The sequence below is a fragment of the Sprattus sprattus genome, assembly GCF_963457725.1.
Source record: "Sprattus sprattus genome assembly, chromosome: 3".
In the NCBI taxonomy this organism is placed as follows: domain Eukaryota; kingdom Metazoa; phylum Chordata; class Actinopteri; order Clupeiformes; family Clupeidae; genus Sprattus; species Sprattus sprattus.
The window spans coordinates 26,322,429-26,341,562 of NC_137922.1; the positions used below are offsets into that span (position 1 = coordinate 26,322,429).

Sequence of the window (19,134 nt, forward strand, 5' to 3'; positions counted from 1 at the left end):
TTTCTGCGGCGTCTCCATTTAAGTAAGAGTTCACGCATGCGTAGCAGTTCCTTCGCGGTTCGACCTCTGCAGCCGGTAAGTGAAGGGGAGTGAAATGGAGAACCGGGGGAATGAAATTTAATAATCGTCTTTCATCTGTTTGGTTAAAAAGGTTAAAACTGTGCCATCAAGCAATTAATGTATTCTTAGCGGTCATTTCATTTGTGAACTAATTATTGATCACAGAAGTCGTTATTTTTGCTTTTATATTCCATTGACCTTAACTGTTCGTTCTTTACAGAGACAAACACAGGCTAAACCGTTAGGTTGACTCTAACAATCAACAAATCCAACTAAAATGTATGCTTGTGCAAAGTTCGTCTCCACGCCAGCACTGGTGAGTTTATTTACTTGTTTCTGAAATTGTCTTGGTATCGCTAGTTAGCTGAAGCCATGTTAGCTGACCAGCTATGTATCCAGAATGAGATGAAACGTCTTCTCAGCTAGCTAGCTTGCCAATGTTGGCTAACGCTAGCAGGCTGAGAGGGCGTTTTGTCTTTCATTTTGTTAGCTCTGAACAGAAAAGTACTGCCGTTGCCGACTGCAGAAGTAATGTTAGATGCACCTCTGCATGAAAATGTAGTTTTTCAATGGCCTTTATCCTGTTGTCAACATGGCAGATTAAAGTCTCGTCTCAAAGAGTCACTCTGACAGTTGGCTAATCACTAGCTGATTGTGTCTGGAGTGACTATTCAAGGTCATTTAATCTCCCAGAAGAAACGTCAGTATATTACAGTACGTCTGCAAGAGCTTAGAGAAGTCAACTGATGTATTTTAGGGAACCCCTCTTTCATTCCCATTTTAACGGTCGTTTGTGGAAATACGGCTTTGTGGAACAACTTGGCTACCGGTGTCCTCCGTATCAAGCTAGGACACTCGAAGGCCATTTCCAAGGGGCTAGCTAGCTGAGCTGCCATACAGAACAGTTGTTTTTCTGACCACAGTTTGCTATGGAGCACTTTCCAAAATGTTCTGTAACGTTACCAACCTGGTTCTCAGAGCTCAAACTATGTCTAGTTTTCCATCAGCTAACAAACTTGAGCTAACGTCAGTTGTATGGCTGACTAGTAACTTGCGTTAGGGTCCGCCCACCTTTACCAGATACAGTACATCTCGTACTAATCTGTGACATCAGTCAGAGGACGAGCATTTCTTGTGTTTTGTTATACATTTATGTGTGCATTACTAGGATCAAATAAGCATGTTGTCTTTTCGTAAGTATTTTTTGCAGACTGTTAAAATTGTAAATGTAAGGCCCTACATGCTAACCAATGTTTGTGCCTTCTCATTCTTGTGTGTGTGTGTGTGTGTGTGTGTGTGTGTGATCCTAGGTGCGTGCTGGATCCAGGGCCCTGTGCAGACCCCTCTCTGCCTCCGTGTTCTCCAGACCCGATGCCAGAACAGGAGAGGTGAGCGGGTCGTCGGGCACATTGATTATGCGATAGAAAGGGGCTCTCAACAGTGCCTCTGCTTTCTCTTGTTTCCCCAATCATTTTACATTTAGTCATTTAGCAGACGCTTTTATCCAAAGCGACGGACAAGGGAGAGAACAGTCAAGCTACGAGCATTAGAACCCTGGTGTAACAAAAAATACTACTTTAAAAGTGTCTTCTAATTTAAAGTGTACTGTAGTCTAGGTCGTATCTCCTACTTGCTGCTCAGTTATTTGTATGTGTTTTGAAGTCTTACTGGTTTTAGCTCGTAACCTTCCATTCCTCACAGGGATGTTAAATGAAGGTGTGCCCATTGTTGGCTAAGAGCAATTTGTGACGTCATGTTTATGTTTAAATCGTACATTTAAAGCCCTACATGCGCCTTTGTTTGTGCATTCTCAATCCTGTGTGTGTGTTATCTATGTTGTATCTCCTACTTTGCTGCATTTGTGAAGTCATGTTTATGTTTTGTGTGCCCCCCAGGCTAGCGTCGCTCCACAGAGCCCCATGTCCCAGGTTGCACTGCGGAGCTTCCAGACCAGCTCGGTGAGCCGAGACATCGACACCGCCGCTAAGTTCATTGGTGCTGGCGCCGCCACTGTGGGAGTGGCCGGGTCTGGAGCTGGGATCGGGACCGTGTTCGGCAGCCTCATCATCGGTTATGCCAGGTGAGCACTTTGGCCACGAGAAATGCAGACGACAGACTCCTGTGGCTAAGTCTCTGCATGGGGTTGCTTTAGTCTTCCATCAGAAATGTGGACTTTAAAGTAACACTATGCCACATTTTGATGCTTTTTTGAGGTATTGTTTTATAGGCCACTAGTTTTGGTACCATCCTCAAATAAATTTTGATAGCATATGGTCACGTGAAGGACAGATAAACACCTGTGTCTTTGCCACTAGCCATCCAGGATATGCCCTATGTATACCGGGCTGGAATACCCTGCAAAAATGGCAGAAAACCTTTCACAGCATGACATTACCAGCTATACTGCCAAAAGACACCAGTTAGTGTGTTGGCAAGCTTCTATCAGTGTGAACTGGGCTGTTGGTGGTGTTTGCAAGGTTTCTGCGTGCCTTTTAGGTAGTTAGCTTGCTAGTTTTGGAACGGAACTCCTTATTGCTGCTTTAACTCAACCCTAACAGTCATTCTTAGTTTTTAAATGGCAAGTCGTCTTAGGTACTATTAACACCACTGTAGGTGTCCCTGCGTCAAATGTGGATAAGAAAGCAACTTTGAGATTGCTGGCAAACTAGAAATGAATAAATCAGGATTGATATCTGCTGATGGCCCCCTTAAGACATAATCACTAAACTAACAATTGTAGATTAGCGCTATACAAAATGCCTGCAGTCTTATAAAAGATGCAGTACTACACCTGCTCTCCCAGTCTCCCTGTAGCTCTCCCAGTCTCCCTGTAGATCTCCCTGTAGCTCTCCCTGTAGTTCTACCAGTCTCCCTGTAGCACAGGGTTCTCAAACTCAGGCCCGCGGGCCAATTCTGGACCCCAAGTTCCATTGAAAAAAATCTGGCCCCCCAATGACCAGACCGGACGCTCATTGGTCCGCAGGCAATTTGAGTTGAGACCCCTGCTGTAGCCCAACCAGTGTTCCTGTAGCCCACCTTGTAGGACAAGGTGCCATTACTACAACGGCCATGGGCTCTGTGGCCAGGGAGCATATATAGACGCATGGATGTACAGATAGATGAAATGTAACACTGTGCTGTACTGCAAGTCCCTTGAATGAAGGTCTCTGCTTAATTAATGATGTGTTCATGCTCATACCTGACAGGCATAGAAGAGCTATAAAGTGCAACTTCTAAACACCTGTGCAAAGACACATGTGTTTAGAAGATAGTAAGGCTTCCTGACTCCTAGTGGAGGTGCATGGGAGGCACCTGCCATGTGTTCTGAATACCCATCATTAGTGAGCAGCACCTCACCTTGATGGCCTTGCTCATGTTGGGGAAATTATTTGCATGATCTTTCCAAGCCCATTCTGATTGGTTGCCACACAGCCAATGTTTAGATTTTAACGATTTAAAGGGTCTTGCTGTCCATACCACAGCTACTATGTTTCCTTAAAGGGATAGTTCGGTTTTTAAGACATGAATATGTATGGCCTCCCCGTCAGCAGTGTCACTTGCATCACTTACCCCCGACAGCGTATTTAAGCGTAGTGATGCATGATTGCATGACACTGGTGACGGGGAAGGTATACAGATTCATGTCTTAAAAACCGAACTATCCCTTTAATGTTGCTAATTTCTTGTCGTTTTTTTAAGGTCCATAAATGGATCTTACCCAATCTTTAAACTGCATGTTTAGTATCTAGTAGTATGGTGATGCTTGTTTGAAGAGGCAATGACTTTCTTCTCCCTCATGTCTCAGTGTGAGGCGAAAAATACGTAATGCTTTACCTCTGTGTCCTGTGGTCTGATGCTGCTGCTGCTGAATAATCGATTTCAATTTCATTTTATTTATAGCGACTGTGTTGATGATCAGACGTGTGCCTTTGTGTGTGTTTGCACCTGTGTGTGCGTGCGTGTGTGCGTGCGTGTGTGCTGCTGAGTAATCAGACGTTTAATTATGTGCCTTTGTCTCCTTAGGAACCCCTCCCTGAAACAGCAGCTGTTCTCCTATGCTATCCTGGGCTTCGCCCTGTCTGAGGCCATGGGTCTGTTCTGTCTGATGGTGGCTTTCCTCATCCTGTTCGCCATGTAAAATACCCTCCGCCGTCCTCCCGGGCCAGTCGAGACGACAGATTTTACCCTGGCTACCAAAACCGCGTTCTGTGTTGGTGTCATGACGACTGTACATTTTCCAAGTTTTTGTTGAAGGTTCACAATATGAAAACAAACATGTATTGTAAAAATGTAACCAATTACAGAATTAAAATACATGTATTTCACTATTTAAACAGTATGAATTTAACTTCTGTATCTCCGCATTCATTTGCTACTTTTAGAGAAAGTGATTTGTCTGAACTCAAACATTCTGCCATTCCATATTCAAAGCTGCCGTGTGTGTGTTCGCTTGCTTGGAGTCGTAACGCTTACTTGACTAATTGAACTGCCAGCAGGCCACACTGTGTCCGACGCAACATGCTTTTGTAAGTCGCAATAAAAGCAGTACTTCAGTAACGGTGCTAAACTAGTCTGCCGTGTAGTGAATTAATTCATAACCATCCTCTAGGTCAAGGTCATGGGTTAGATGTTAACACAATGCGTTTGAGCTTGACTGTATATGGATCTCGAAAGCGGAAGCGCTGAGACTTAGTCAACGCGTAGTTTGATGAACAGCAGGCTGGTGAAGGATTCCGCTCGCCATGCCAGTGCGTCTTTAACATGCAGCCTTGTGCCCATTGCAGAACATCTGATCTAAAGATGATAAAACATTGTTTGGTTTCAAAGCGAGATAAATATATAATATTGCAGTAAATGTTTACGGTCAGTTCACTTCAGTACTGATGTAGTGATGCGTGTTCCTGGATTTGCTCATGCGCATAGTGCTCATAGTGTTGACCAACCCTTTAAAACAAAAAAGAAAGGTATCTGTAAATTGCCAAAAAAACTCATGATGGTTTGAACTTTAAAGGTAACTATCAGGTCATTGCTGACAGTCCATAAATCTGTACACTTCATTGCTGTGCTGATTTTACTGGTAATCTTCAAGATCAGGATTGTCATGGTGACAAGTCTGCTTTCCCATTTTCCATAGTAACAGTATCAGCCTATCAGGCCCTTTTGAGTGACTGGACTGTAATGCACACTGACAAACAGCTGTGCTCATTTTTAAATGTTTTTCCTCCAGATAATGCTTTACTCATTATTTTATGTTCCTGTGGCTTTGGGAATGTAACCTTTTTCCCTCATACCTGTGAATAATTCAGGACTGTAGTTTGAGCAAGCGCTCTCTTTGACCAGTAGGTGTCACTGTGTGACATGAGTGCCTCCTTTGCAGCTAGTCATTTGCTCTCATGGTTCATCTGGTTTTCAGTCATGAAAGCTGCTGTTTGTCTTACTTGTAATCTACCTCTCTGCCCCTCTCCGTGTCTACCTCTACCACCTCCAGTACCATTCTCCTCCAGCGAGCAAAAAACGTTCTGATTATCAAACATCAGCGGTCAATCGCCAGCGTCCTTTCCTTCATCTGTAACACCCACATTTGTCTGTCCAGTGTTGTCCTTGCACACATAATAGTGAAAGTGAAAGTGACTCTATGGCAGAGGTGGTGTAGACACACACTCTGAATTCAACCTCTGCATTTGACCCATCCAGGGAAGTGACACAGTGAAGTTACACTAACCCGGAGCAGTGAGCTCCTTTTGGCGGCGCCCGGGGAGCAGTGATCGGGGTTAGGTGCCTTGCTCAAGGGCACTTCAGCCGTGGATGTGGGCATGGGAGAGCTCCGGGATGGATCTGGTTCTGAGAGGCCCAGAGAAACTAAACCAGCTCAGGGATGGATCTGGTTCTGAGAGGCCCAGAGAAACTAAACCAGCTCAGGGATGGATCTGGTTCTGAGAGGCCCAGAGTAACTAAACCAGCTCAGGGATGGATCTGGTTCTGAGAGGCCCAGATAAACTAAACCAGCTCAGGGATGGATCTGGTTCTGAGAGGCCCAGAGTAACTAAACCAGCCAGTCGATTAAAATGCTGATCCGTGCCAGATTTGGGCCGGGGAGAATCTGTCTGAGAAGGGGAGATGATATTGTCATGAGTGAATCCATGTTGATTTCAGCTCTCAACATCTTGTAGTTAGTATGATGGTTTTAGGTTGGAGTTTTAGGCATTTTTGGCACCTGGATAGTGGGGAGCAGAGGGGTTGCTGTTGAAAAGATAGGGAGCTTATTTTTAAAAGAAGATTGGCATTGGTAGGTTGGGTAAGTATATCTACATAAATTATAAGATAACATGAGTGACAAAAGAGAAAAACATTTAGTTTTTAATCACTATATAGCCTATATGTATGAGTTTTGTTCCCCATGCTTTGGCAATGCTGTTTCTTATGGTCATGCCAATAAAGCAAGTCTATTTCAACTGAATTGAATTGAACTGAGAGAGAGAGAGAGAGAAAGAAACCTTCACTTGACAGACTCGGTCGTCAATTCTCCATAGGCTAATTATTGGTGTAAAGGCATTGTTTGTTTGACACCTCTGTTTCCAGGGCGAAAATACTCGGCTCTAGGCTTAAAACATTTGGGGCTATAGCCCCGAGTTAACGAACCTGTGCGCTACTGGTTATTTTCAAAGTTGTCATGAATAATTTGTTTTACAAAGTACTCACAAGTATTTGGGACTTTTAACACATCTAAGATGTGTTAGATCCCAAATGTGCATGTGCACATGGCTTTTGTGTTCGGTGGTGGGCGTGCAGACAGACAGCCAGCACACAGGTGCAGTAAAAATTGCCCGCTGTCATGTCTGAGTCATTCCGTGGCGCTCGCCAGTTGTCCAGACTAGTACATGGCTACGTGTCTCGTCACATCACGTCACGTGAGAGGGGGTCGATCTGAGGCTGCGGATGAAAGCGTGAGACGCAAACGGTTTCTTGGTGCATGTATAGTGCCCACATCTGAATGAAGAAGCGTCTTCCGTGAATGGACGCATTTGTGTAGCGAGAATGGATTGCTCCTGGATGCGTCGTCACGTCTTATTCGCTTTTCTGTTGTTATTTGTTGGTGAGTTGGTAAAATAACTTATGTGTGCGTTTTTATTAATTAGTTAATTACTTACTGACACAAATTAGTTAGTAATGTTTAATGGATAAAATACAGGACACATAAATATATTTAAAGGCATCTTTCCAAAAAACAAGCTATTCATGCCAAGCCAGGTTGTCATATGTTTTATATCTTTCTGTCAAAACAGAGGGCTTCTCTGATGTCCTCTAAACTTACTGAAAGTTCAATAGCCAAATGTATTCTGTAAAAGTTGTCTAAAGCGAACGAATATTCTGACTTAGTCTATTTATAGTCTGCCAACAAATAAAGCTCAGGCTTAAGTTAATGAAACTGTTTGAAGAATTCGCGGCATGTGGTTTGAGTGACAGGTGCATGTGCATGTGTTGGGTGTGCTATTTCTAAGATAGCCTCGAGCGGGCGAGGGCGCTGAGTGCGTCTCTGTAATCGGACTTAATCAAAGTAGTAATACCTTCCGGCCTGACACCTGCCTGTCTGTCTGTCGACCTCCCCACAGCATTTTTATAGAACACATTGAGACACATTATCATCACCTGAAGCTGTTAAATACGCGCTGTTAGGACACTTGCCTTAATCGCTACACAATGTGGGTTATTTGACTACAACTGCAGAAGCAAACTTCGGCGCTAGGGTGGGGGCTCGCTCCACTGACACCCGAATCTCCAGTTGCCAAACCCAACCGGAAATAGCACATCGTTTACAGTAATAGGATCTTATCGTTGAGACTTTTCACCTTCTCACTGCGAGTGATGGGCTCAAAACAAAGTCCAAATAATTAGCACAGTTATTAGTGAAAATATATTTATTTTATTGCGCTTTACCACCAACGAGTGACATTAATAGATTAATTAATAGTCTTTGTGTAATTGTTGATCCAAAAGTGAAAAGTGCTCTAGGCTATATGTCGAGCTATCTCTAATTCGAGCAGTGAGCACTTCAATCTCACGTCTCACATGATGTTATGCTAGACTCCATGAGACTGTTTTTCTAAAGGCTGTTCCTTTCACTGTGTTTATTTATGCGGATTTGTTTCTTGCAAGTTTGAGTGTGTGTGTGTGTGTGTGTGTGTGTGTGTGTGTGTGTATGTAGGTATGATTTGTTTCCTTTCACATTACTCTAACACATTTTATATTCTCTGTTTACTGCTGTGACACCTCATTGCTATTAGTGTGATATTGTTCTATTCTTTTTAGAATGACCTGTTGGCTTTAATTACACTGTATTGAAACTCTCAAAAATTCAAAAGAGTGAGAGAGTAAATGTGTGTGTGTATGTGTGTGTATGTATGTGTGTGTGTGTTCCTGACTGACTGACTGGTGCAGGACTTCTGTGAGGTGGATGATTGAGCTGATACGCAAGGCCAGCTTTTTTAGTACACCCTGTCATAACTTCTCATCAGAGAGCACACTGATACATGACTCCATCTGTGTGTGTGTGTGTGCCTGTTTGTGTGTGTGTGTGTGTGTGTGTGTGTGTGCCTGTGTGTGCATTTGTGTGTGTGTGTGTGTGTGCGCGCCTGTGTGTGTGTGTGTGTGTGTGTGGGCGCCTGTGTGTGTGTGTGTGCCTGTGTGTGCCTGTGTGCCTGTGTGTTTTGGTGTCTCTTCATGATTCCACATTGTTTGTACAGTTGCAGAATTCCATCAGGAGGCAGTGTTTATTCTAAGGATTCTTTTCACACACAGACACACACAGACAGACAGACACACACACACACACACACACACACACGCACACACACAGAAATGCAAACACACTGAAATGCAAACACTGTCCTGGCTCATCCATCTTGGAGTGTCTGCAATGCCTATCACAAATTCTCTCCATGTTGGGTATTCAGAAGCTTGTGACAATAAAGTTTTGACAAGAGGTTACAAAGACATGAAAGAACCCCCCACTTTACTGAAAAAGAAAAAGAAAAGGAGGGATCAAAAGACATGCCCTACGGAGGGGGCCAACTGTCATACAGAAAAACACGGAAATAACATAGCAAAGGAGTGACACACACACACACACCAATTTCTTTATAGTCTCTGCTTGTTTGGTGTGTTTCAGGCCACGGTCTGTGTTCTAAGGATGAGACCCGTCTGGTCAAGGACCTGTTCAAAGACTACAACAAAGTGGTTCGGCCCGTCAACCATTTTAAAGATTCTGTGGTGGTCACCGTGGGGCTGCAGCTTATTCAGCTCATCAGTGTGGTGAGAGACACATATCTTCTCCTCTCCTCTCCTCTCCTCTCCTCTCCTCTCCTCTCTTCTCTTCTCTTCTCTTCTCTTCTCTTCTCTTCTCTTCTCTTCTCTTCTCTTCTCTTCTCTTCTCTTCTCTTCTCTTCTCTTCTCTTCTCTTCTCTTCTCCTCTCTTCTCTTCTCTTCTCTTTTCCCCTCTTTTCTCCTCTCCTCTCTTCCTGTCATTTCTTCTCTTCTGTCTTCTGTCTTCTCTCCTCTCTTCTCTTCTCCTGTTATCTCCTCTCTTCTCCCATCTCTCCTCTCCTCTTGTCATATTTTCTCTTCTCTCTCTTCTCTCTTCTCTTCTCCTCTCCTCTCCTCTCCTCTCCTCTCCTCTCCTCCTCTCCTCTCCTCTCTCTCTTCTCCCCTCCCCTTTCCTCTCTCCTCTCTCTTCTCCTCCTCCTCTCTCCTCTCCTCGCCTCTCCTCTTCTCCTTCTCTTCTGTTCTGTTCTCCTGTCATCTCCTCCCCTCTCCTCTCTCCCTTCTCCTCTCTCTCTTCTCCCCTCCCCTCCTCTCTCTCTTCTCCTCCTCTCCTCTCCTCTCCTCTCCTCTCCTCTCCTCTCCTCTCCTCCTTCTTGCCAACCTCAGTGGTTAAATGTCTTCCTGTCTTCCCCCAGGATGAGGTGAATCAAATTGTCACCAGCAACGTACGGCTTAAGCAGGTAAGGGGCACCTTTCATTTGTTCTAGTGCTGTTATGGTGACGTACAAAGTCATAATCAGAAACAGAAACACACTTGCGCTTTGAATCAAAGACACGGAAATGACAGCAAGTGAAATCATTTTAATAACCAAATCAGTGTCCCCAAATCAAGATCTGTGGGGGATTGTGGGGGACGGCTCCATCGGATGAGCTGTTTTGAATCATAACTGTATTAGTCAGTGATACTTGGACAGCAGGATTAACCTTACCAGCCCTCTCACAGTTTCATCACCTCAATGAAAACAATATAGCCGGCTCACTTATGATCCAACTCAATGCATAAAACACACAAAAGCCAGTTTACATTACTGAACATGACATCTTTGCAAGAGATGGCCTAAAAAGAGGTTCTCCTAAGATCCGCTGGGGTCACAGTTCACTGTATTCTCATTTCCTCCGTGAGCAGATGACTGCCATCTGGTGGCCAGTATCAGACTAGCTTTAGGCGTGACTTGTCTGGGAGGTTTGACATTTGTTGTTTGTGAATCTTGCAGCGCTGGAATGATGTCAATCTACGGTGGAATCCTGATGATTATGGCGGCATTAAGAAAATACGTATACCCTCCACTGATATCTGGAGACCTGACTTGGTACTCTACAACAAGTAAGGGTGTGTGTGTGTGTGTGTGCGTTTGGATGTCCTGGTACACAGTAGATATAATCCAAAACACCTAATTTCTTTGGAATGCACAAATGATTACATTATATTGTATTTAATAGTATAATATAACAGTATAAAACCTTATATAATAATATATAGTAATAGTATAATATTACAGTATAAAACCTTACAATGGTGCAACAACATTTTCACCTGGTATCTAATGTGTAAATCTGTATTTGTTCTGGTGCGTGTGTGTGTGTGTGTGTGTGTGTGTGTGTGTGTGTGTGTGTGTGTGTGTGTGTGTTTTTGTATGTTTTCTGATGTGTGTGCATGTATGTGTGTGTGTGTGTGTTTTCTGATGTGTGTGTGTGTGTGTTTTCTGATGTGTGTGTGTGTGTGCGTGTGTGTGATTTCTGATGTATGTGTGTGTGTGTGTGTGTGTGTGTGTGTTTTCTGATGTGTGTGTGTGGCAGTGCAGACGGTGACTTTGCCATCGTTCACGAGACCAAGGTCCTCCTGGAGCACACGGGCCTGGTGACGTGGAATCCCCCGGCCATCTTCAAGAGCTACTGTGAGATCATCGTGCTCCACTTCCCCTTCGACCTGCAGAACTGCAGCATGAAGCTCGGAACCTGGACCTACGACGGTCTGCTGGTGGTCATCAACCCGGTACCATTCAGTGATATACATAAAAAAAAAAAGATTACACTTTATTTTTTTTAAGTTTTTTCACAGATACAGAGGAACAGAAAAGTAAACAAACACACAGACTGACAGAAAATAATAATAAAGAAAAAATCCACAAAGTGATCCTGAGACACAGTTTTCAAACATCAACCTGTCTTTGACATTTAAATAGAGTCCATTTCACTTTGTGATATACATTAACTTAATTTATTGTTAACCCTAACCCTAACCCTGGACCTACGACGGTGGTGGTCATCAACCCGGTACCATTCAGTGATATACATTAGCATTCTAAATATTCATTTATTGTAAATAATGACACAGTAGATGCTAAGTGGCTCTTTTCTCTCCAACGGCAGCCAGAGATGTGATAGGATAGTGAGCGTCCAGTCATATTGTGTGTGATTGGCTAATGAGCGTCTGGTCATTTGGTGTGTGTTTTGCCCTGTGGTTTGTTAATGAGCCGCCTGACCTGAGTAACTTCATGGAGAGTGATGTTGTATGTGTGTGTGTGTGTGTTTGTCTCCCCCTATGGCAGGACAGTGACCGTCCATACCTGAGTAAATTCATGGAGAGTGATGTCGTGTGTGTGTGTGTGTGTGTGCTGTACAGTGACCGCCCTGACCTGAGTAACTTCATGGAGAGTGATGTCGTGTGTGTGTGTGTGTGTGTGTGTGTGTGTGTGTGTGTGTGTGTGTGTGTGTGTGTGTGTGTGCAGGACAGTGACCGTCCGGACCTGAGTAACTTCATGGAGAGTGGGGAGTGGGTGATGAAGGACTACCGCAGCTGGAAGCACTGGGTGTACTATGCCTGTTGCCCGGATACGCCGTACCTGGACATCACCTACCACTTCCTCATGCTCAGGCTGCCGCTGTACTTCATCGTCAACGTCATCATCCCCTGCATGCTCTTCAGCTTCCTCACTGGACTTGTGTTCTACCTGCCGACAGACTCAGGTAACACGTGTGTGTGTGTGTGTGTGTGTATGTGTGTATGTGTGTGTGTGTGTGTTGGTGTGTGTGGGTGTAGGTCAGAAGATATCTCTGTACTGCTGTCTCTGACTGTGTTCCTCTACTGTGTGTGTGTGTGTTCCTGTGTGTGTGTGTGTGTGTGTGTGTGTGTGTGTGTGTGTGTGTGTGTGTGTGTGTGTGTGTGTGTGTGTGTGTGTGTGTGTTCCTGTGTGTGTGTCTGTGTTCCTGTGTGTGTGTGTGTGTGTGTGTGTAGGTGAGAAGATGACCCTGAGTATCTCTGTACTGCTGTCTCTGACTGTATTCCTGTGCTGTGTGTATGTGTGTGCGTGTGCGTGTTTGTGTGTGTGTGTGTGTGTGTGTGTGTGTGTGTGTGTGTGTGTGTGTGTGTGTGTGTGTGTGTGTGTGTGTGTGTATGTGTGTATGTGTAGGTGAGAAGATAACCCTGAGTATATCTGTCCTGCTGTCTCTGACTGTGTTCTTCTGCTGTGTGTGTGTGTGTGTGTGTGTGTGTGTGTGTGTGTGTGTGTGTGTGTGTGTGTGTGTGTGTGTGTGTGTGTGTGTGTAGGTGAGAAGATGACCCTGAGTATCTCTGTCCTGCTGTCTCTGACTGTGTTCCTGCTGGTGATCGTGGAGCTCATCCCCTCCACGTCCAGCGCTGTGCCCCTGATCGGAAAGTACATGCTCTTCACCATGGTCTTCGTCATCGCATCCATCATCATCACCGTCATCGTCATCAACACACACCACCGATCCCCCAGCACACACACCATGCCACAGTGGGTCCGCACGGTAAGTAGGAGAGGCGAATGCGATGTGAATTAGTATGAGTGTGAAACAACCTCCTGACAACTGTATTGGTCACATGTTTGCATTCAAAATTGAGTGTTGTTTATTGCATCTGTGTTTGAATGCAGTTAGTAGATTCGATTCAGAATCGTATTTTACACTGCCACCTGCTGGCCAGCTGAGGTATTGCGAGTGGTATTCTCAGTCCTGTGTGTTTATTGTCGCATTCACCAAATTGCTTCAGTGCAGCGAAATTCTTGAGACTTGGCAGCCAACATCTACGCAGTAGACTGCATACATATAACAGAAAAAAAACATTTAACACTATAACATATAACAATTTACAAACTATTTGAAATACAAAGGGCTAGCAGCAGTTTCCAGCCAGGTGTAGAGGTCGCCACATGTGGGCCAACATCAAATGTTGAGAGTCAGAGGTGAAATACACATCTGTTGTGTGTGTGTGTGTGTGTGTGTGTGTGAGCCAGGTGAAATACACATCTGTTGATAAGCAGTTTGGTAACTCTCTCTTTGGTAGTCAAAGGCAAATGTCCTGTAGACGTATTTAGAAAATGATGTTATTGCATTCACCCATTCCATATTTATTAGGTCATGCCCTAGAGGTAGAAACAGCGACTTTCGGAGTTTTCCGACTTTGTCGTGGTTTAAACTGTGGAATCTCCTACTGAAACAGTTGACAGAAATACATTGTACTTCAAAAGGCTTTTTATGTGCACACAGTTTTTATTGGATGACTAATTCATTTTTATTGGGTCTAACTTGATTGAGAGATAAAACAGCAGCAAATGTCAGCAGCCACCTTTTTACGAGCTCACAGCTGTGTGTTTGTGTGTCTGTGTGTGTGTGTGTGTGTTATTCTGTGTGTGTGTGTGTGTGTGTGTGTGTGTGTGTGTGTGTGTGTGTGCGTGTGTGTGTGCACGTGTGTGCGTGTGTCTCTGTGTATGTGTGTGTGTGTGTGTGTGTCTTTATGTACGTGTGTGTGTGTGTGTGTGTGTTTTCCTCTTTCCTCTGACCCTGTCCTCTCCTCCAGGTCTTCATCGACACCATTCCCAACCTCATGTACTTCTCCACCATGAAGCGTCCGTCTGAGGAGCGTCGGGACAAGCAGATCTTCCAGAATGACATGGACATCTCGGAAATCTCCGGAAAGCTGGGACCCACCTCCGTCACCTACCAGTCACCCATAATCAAGAATCCCGACGTGAAGAGCGCCATAGAGGGCGTCAAGTACATCGCAGAGACCATGAAGGGAGACGAAGAGTCCAACAACGTAATGCCGTGTGTGTGTGTGTGTGTGTGTGTGTGTGTGTGTGTGTGTGTGTGTGTGTGTGTGTGTGTGTGTGTGTGTGTGTGTGTTCGTGTATGCGTGTGTGTGTGTTGTGTGTGTGTGTGTGTGTAATGCCAATGCTTTTCCCCGTCTGTAACAGAGAGTCTCCCTCTCCCATTCACTCCCTGTTTCTCTCAGTCTCTCTCTTGTTCAACCTCTTTAGTCCACATGTTCAGTGTTCTTCTCTCATTCATCCTGTCTTTTTCAGTCTCTCTCTTTTTCAACCTCTTTAGTCTGCATGTCCAAAAGGATCTGAAGTTGTTGGCTTAAAAAGTTTTAAAAGTGAAAAAAGCTTGTGAAGTAGAAGTGCATTCCTAAGACTTCCAGATTTTTTCATATCTCTCGCTTGCCCTCCCTGTCTCTTCATCTCTCTCTCTCTCTCTTTTTTAAAATTCTTTCTCACCAATCACTCGCTCTGTCTCACTGTCATTTTTGCCATACTTTCACTCTCTCTCATATCAAGTCCTCATCTGTCTTACTTTAACTTTATCTCTCTAGGCTTCAGAGGAGTGGAAGTTCGTTGCCATGGTGATGGATCACATTCTGCTGTGTGTGTTCATGGCTGTGTGTATCATCGGGACAATGGGTGTGTTTGCTGGTCGCCTGATCGAGCTGCACATGCAGGGTTGAGAGTCTGGAGGCCCGAGCGAAAGCCTGGGCCTGGATTACCTGTGCCACCTCCACATGCTCTCTCTGCCTGGGGGACTTGAGGGCTGGGTGTTCCCCTGTTCACATGGATGTGTTTTGATTCTCAGATGTACTGCATGTCACTCTGCCAGTCAGTCTTCCAGCCCAGACAGTCTGCTGTCACCCCTACGTTTGTACACACACACACACACACACACACACACTTCTACACACACACACCTGCACACACAAACAGGCTCACAGACACATACACATACACGCACACACACAAACACAAAAAACTCATACACTCACAAAGAGACATGCTCACACAGACAAACAGACAGACACACACACACACACACACACACTATACAGCTGAAATTACTCACACCACTTGCACATGCCTGAGGCTCCAACACCCTCACACACACCCTCACACACATCAAGTTCCATGAAAGCTTGTAATTTTACTGCAAACAGTCTGCATTACCATCTCCACCATCAGGGTATCACGCCGTCCCATACTGATGACTGACCTGCTGTGTGATGTGTGTACTCTTATATAGCAGGCAGCCATCAAGGGCTCAACGAGGTGTCCTTTTGAACTGGTGCTGTGATGTCAATGAAGTGAATTAATGTTGAATAGCAGTGCAGAGTTACTGTGTGTGTGTGTGTGTGTGTGTGTGTGTGTGTGTGTGTGTGTGTGTGTGTGTGTGTGTGTGTGTGTGTGTGATACGTTCTACTGAGACAAGGGCACATAAGACTGTTCAACAACGGTGAACTGGATGTGTTTAACACTTGGAACCTACACTTTAAAAGCAGCTCAGAGTGCTGCATTGAGAAATAACACAGAAATACATTTAAGTATTCTGTTGCATTATGGGTAAATGTGTTGCATTATGGGTTGCAGAGAGGCAGCGGCAGAGACTAATTAACGATGGTGAGAGACACTATGCAGAAAAATACAGTCATCATGTATATAGCAGAAAATAGATCTGTGCTCTCTTAATTGTAGGCTGTGTATGTGTTCCCCTGCGTGTGTGTGTGGGTTTACAGGAACTCATGAGTGTCACTACATAATTGTGTGTGTGAATTTTTGAAATGTGCTTTCCAAAGGAATTTCCCCTGTTCATGATTGTAATTTCCCAGTTAGTGGATGACTGATTTAGATCTGATTTAGCAATGATCTGGCAATGATCCAACACTGATCCAGCTCCAATCTGGCATCGATCTGAATCTTATCTGGCATCGATCTGAATCTGATCTGGGATCGATCTGAATCTGGTTTGGCATCAATCTGATCTGGCATCAATCTAAATGTGATCCGTTATCGATCTGAAACTGATATGGCATCGATCTGGCATCGAGCCAGCTTAGATCTAGAATCGAGCCAGCTTGGATCTGGCTTTAAACCAGTCCTGCACTGTTGCGGAGCAGTTGTTGAGATTCAGGCCCAGTCTGTTCCTCAACTGTTCTATTTTTTTTGTTTTTGGAGAAGTTATTTAATGAAGTATGAGACATTATGAAACCCATCTGGGAGTATCTTCCTCTTCAAAGCAACTCAGCTGTCTGTTTTGATGCCATCAGAGCTCCCATAAGTCTTTGTATGCCTATTTCAGTTTGTGCCAATTAAGTGTGACTGTTTGCAATAAAACTTAAACCACTTCATGGGCCCAGTCTTACTCTTTGCATGTGTATGCCAATCCATAGATTAATAAATCTGATGTTTGTGGTTCATGGGCTTTTACATATAGAAGTATTGAGACTACATAGGCCTAGAGAAAACATGTGCACTCAGAACGCTTTCACTGGCCCTGATGTTATCATTCTGCAAGGAAGAAAAAAAACAGTTGCATAATTCCACAGTTAGTCTTCATGCCAAAGCAGGTTTAATGAAACGTTAATATCTTAGTAAGGCACAAGGCTTCTACTGAAGGGTGAGGGGCAGGCTTGCTCCGTTACCAGACTGTGGCGGTGGCGTGTCGCACCCGCGTAGTTTCGCAGATGTGGCACCGACAGTGCAAAGTTTACACGCCTGAACTGCGCGCGCGGCCCACATCTGGAAACGTTGCATCACAGCAGCAAATGTCCCGGATAAGGGAGAAGCTCAGGACCTTTTTTTTTCTGTCGGCAGAAGCAAACAAAATCGACTGTAAAAAGCAAGGGCTGCGACACTGTCACTTCACTGTTCGGGGTGAAACCACCGCGTTTACTGTAATGTGATCTCATGTATAGATGGGAAGAGAGTCAAACTGGTTTGTAAGAGGAAAAATACTTCGGAAGATCTCATCGTGGAAAGTGAGAACTTGAAACGGAAAACATAAAGCGACATCCCTTTGACCGCGAAGGAGTGGCACGCAGGCATCAACCCTGCGACAGCAAGTGATGAACGCTTGAGTAGAGGTAACAGTTATCCTATTGCTGCTAGTTTGTGAGATTTCGCGGAGTCACTTGGCTCTTTCGAGGCGTTGTTTTTGAGACCGTTTTGGGTAGCCTAGACTAATTCGTAAGAGTTGGACTAATGTCAAATTCAGGTGATTCTTCTGGCACTTTATAAATAACTTTTGCATTTTGTATACATTGATTTTAACCGTTTATTTCACAGTTAATGTTGCACCTTGAATGTCGTTCTCATAGACCGACAATGTGCCAAGTTTTAGAGGAAGCGACACCCCGCGGGTATTTCCTGGGTATCTGCTGAGAATTAGCGTTTGTAGGCTATGGCAGAATTGGACCTCGCATGACTTCACATAGCCCGTAGTGTTGCAGTGTTGAACGATCCGAGGAAAACAGAGACGAATTGTTCTTGTTTTGACATAGTTGAGCACGTCCTGAACTCGGCACGAAACAAACGCGCGTCATCTCTGAGGTAAGTCCCGGTGAGTGACATTTCTCGTAATGTCTCTCGCTGGAGTTGATAGCCTACATGTGGTCGTTAGTCAGCTTGAGCTGTTGCTGAGCATTGGTGGGCGCTGAGCCATCGTTCAGCTTTGTAGGCTATATGTCTCTGACTCAGAAAACATTGTTACAATGTCGCTTGTTTCACTGCTATGTGAAACCTTGCAGTTATGTTCTTTTAGTTTTATGCGTGCGTGGAAAGAGAGATGGGGTGGATGGGTGGATTGAGTAAGAGAGATGGAGAGATACCGAGAGGTTCCAGGTAGCTGAAGGACAGAGTTTGGTAAACAGGTGGCCCAGCATGCTGGTATGATCTCAAGGTGTAAATAAACCAAGTGGGGATGAAGTTTGAGGCATAGTTTCAGTTACTGATATAGTCGCGGACTATATACTATACCATGATTGAATCCTTTCATTCCAAGTGATCTCTAGATGTGTGTGTGTGTGTGTGTGTGTGTGTGTGTGTGTGTGTGTGACTGTGTCAGTATTGTTGACTTCTGCTGGTGCTGTTTATATGCCGTCAGCTGTGCAGGCTGTGGAGACACTTGTTGACTCTTACCTCAGGCCGTTTAGGCTAGGACTGAGCCGTGAGTGTGACCAGGCTCCCTTAACCCTAAGAAGTATGTGTGTGAGTGTGTGTGTGTGTGTGTGTGTGAGTGTGAGTGTGAGTGTGTGTGTGTGTGGCCAGGCTTCCTTCACCCTCAGAAGTAGGTCACTTCTCCATTGCAGAGTAAGGAACCGCACACAGACTCCACTTTACCACTCGATACACTGTTAGAACGAGGGGCAGGGTTAACACACACACACACACACACACACACACACACACACACACACACACATACACACCCATCCAGAGGTTGAAAGACAAATGAAGAATCACATGCAATTAAACTGTAACTGTTGACAGACTCAACAGTTTCCCAGGCTTGTTCTTGGTGTATGTGCTTTTATTTGATTGTTTGAGATATATTAATTATTTGTATTGATAATAATAATTTCTTAATATCTTAATGTAAACATGGATAGCATATAGTCTGGGAGAACTCTGCAGCTTCAGTAAGACCTACTGCATTTAAAAAAACACATAATCAATTTGACCTAGTGAAATT

General features: G+C 44.4%; 2 protein-coding genes across 2 annotated transcripts; both read left to right on the top strand.

Moving 5' to 3' along the window:
- Nucleotides 1–16: 16 nt before the first annotated feature.
- Nucleotides 17–4,408, top strand: atp5mc3b (ATP synthase membrane subunit c locus 3b). Its single transcript, XM_080834161.1, has 5 exons — nt 17–75; nt 281–376; nt 1,371–1,448; nt 1,956–2,140; nt 4,084–4,408. The coding sequence occupies exons 2-5, from the start codon at nt 338–340 to the stop codon at nt 4,196–4,198; spliced, it is 417 nt and encodes a 138-aa protein (XP_080690287.1). The 5' UTR covers nt 17–75; nt 281–337; the 3' UTR covers nt 4,199–4,408.
- A 2,573-nt stretch (nt 4,409–6,981) lies between these two features.
- On the top strand, nt 6,982–16,790 carry chrna1 (cholinergic receptor, nicotinic, alpha 1 (muscle)). Its single transcript, XM_080835824.1, has 9 exons — nt 6,982–7,153; nt 9,227–9,369; nt 10,014–10,058; nt 10,593–10,702; nt 11,176–11,371; nt 12,108–12,345; nt 12,926–13,149; nt 14,198–14,437; nt 14,993–16,790. Exons 1-9 carry the CDS (start codon nt 7,096–7,098, stop codon nt 15,122–15,124), a joined length of 1,386 nt encoding a protein of 461 aa, XP_080691950.1. The 5' UTR covers nt 6,982–7,095; the 3' UTR covers nt 15,125–16,790.
- The last annotated feature ends 2,344 nt before the right edge of the window (nt 16,791–19,134 follow it).

Bases quoted from the DNA above. Each gene is read 5' to 3' on its own strand.
- chrna1 (XM_080835824.1), top strand. From the start codon at position 7,096: ATGGATTGCTCCTGGATGCGTCGTCACGTCTTATTCGCTTTTCTGTTG. The intron at 10,703-11,175 runs GTAAGGGTGTGT...TGTGTGTGGCAG, and splicing joins GACTTGGTACTCTACAACAA to TGCAGACGGTGACTTTGCCA. The intron at 11,372-12,107 runs GTACCATTCAGT...GTGTGTGTGCAG, and splicing joins TGCTGGTGGTCATCAACCCG to GACAGTGACCGTCCGGACCT.
- atp5mc3b (XM_080834161.1), top strand. From the start codon at position 338: ATGTATGCTTGTGCAAAGTTCGTCTCCACGCCAGCACTG. The intron at 1,449-1,955 runs GTGAGCGGGTCG...TGTGCCCCCCAG, and splicing joins CCGATGCCAGAACAGGAGAG to GCTAGCGTCGCTCCACAGAG. The intron at 2,141-4,083 runs GTGAGCACTTTG...TTGTCTCCTTAG, and splicing joins CTCATCATCGGTTATGCCAG to GAACCCCTCCCTGAAACAGC.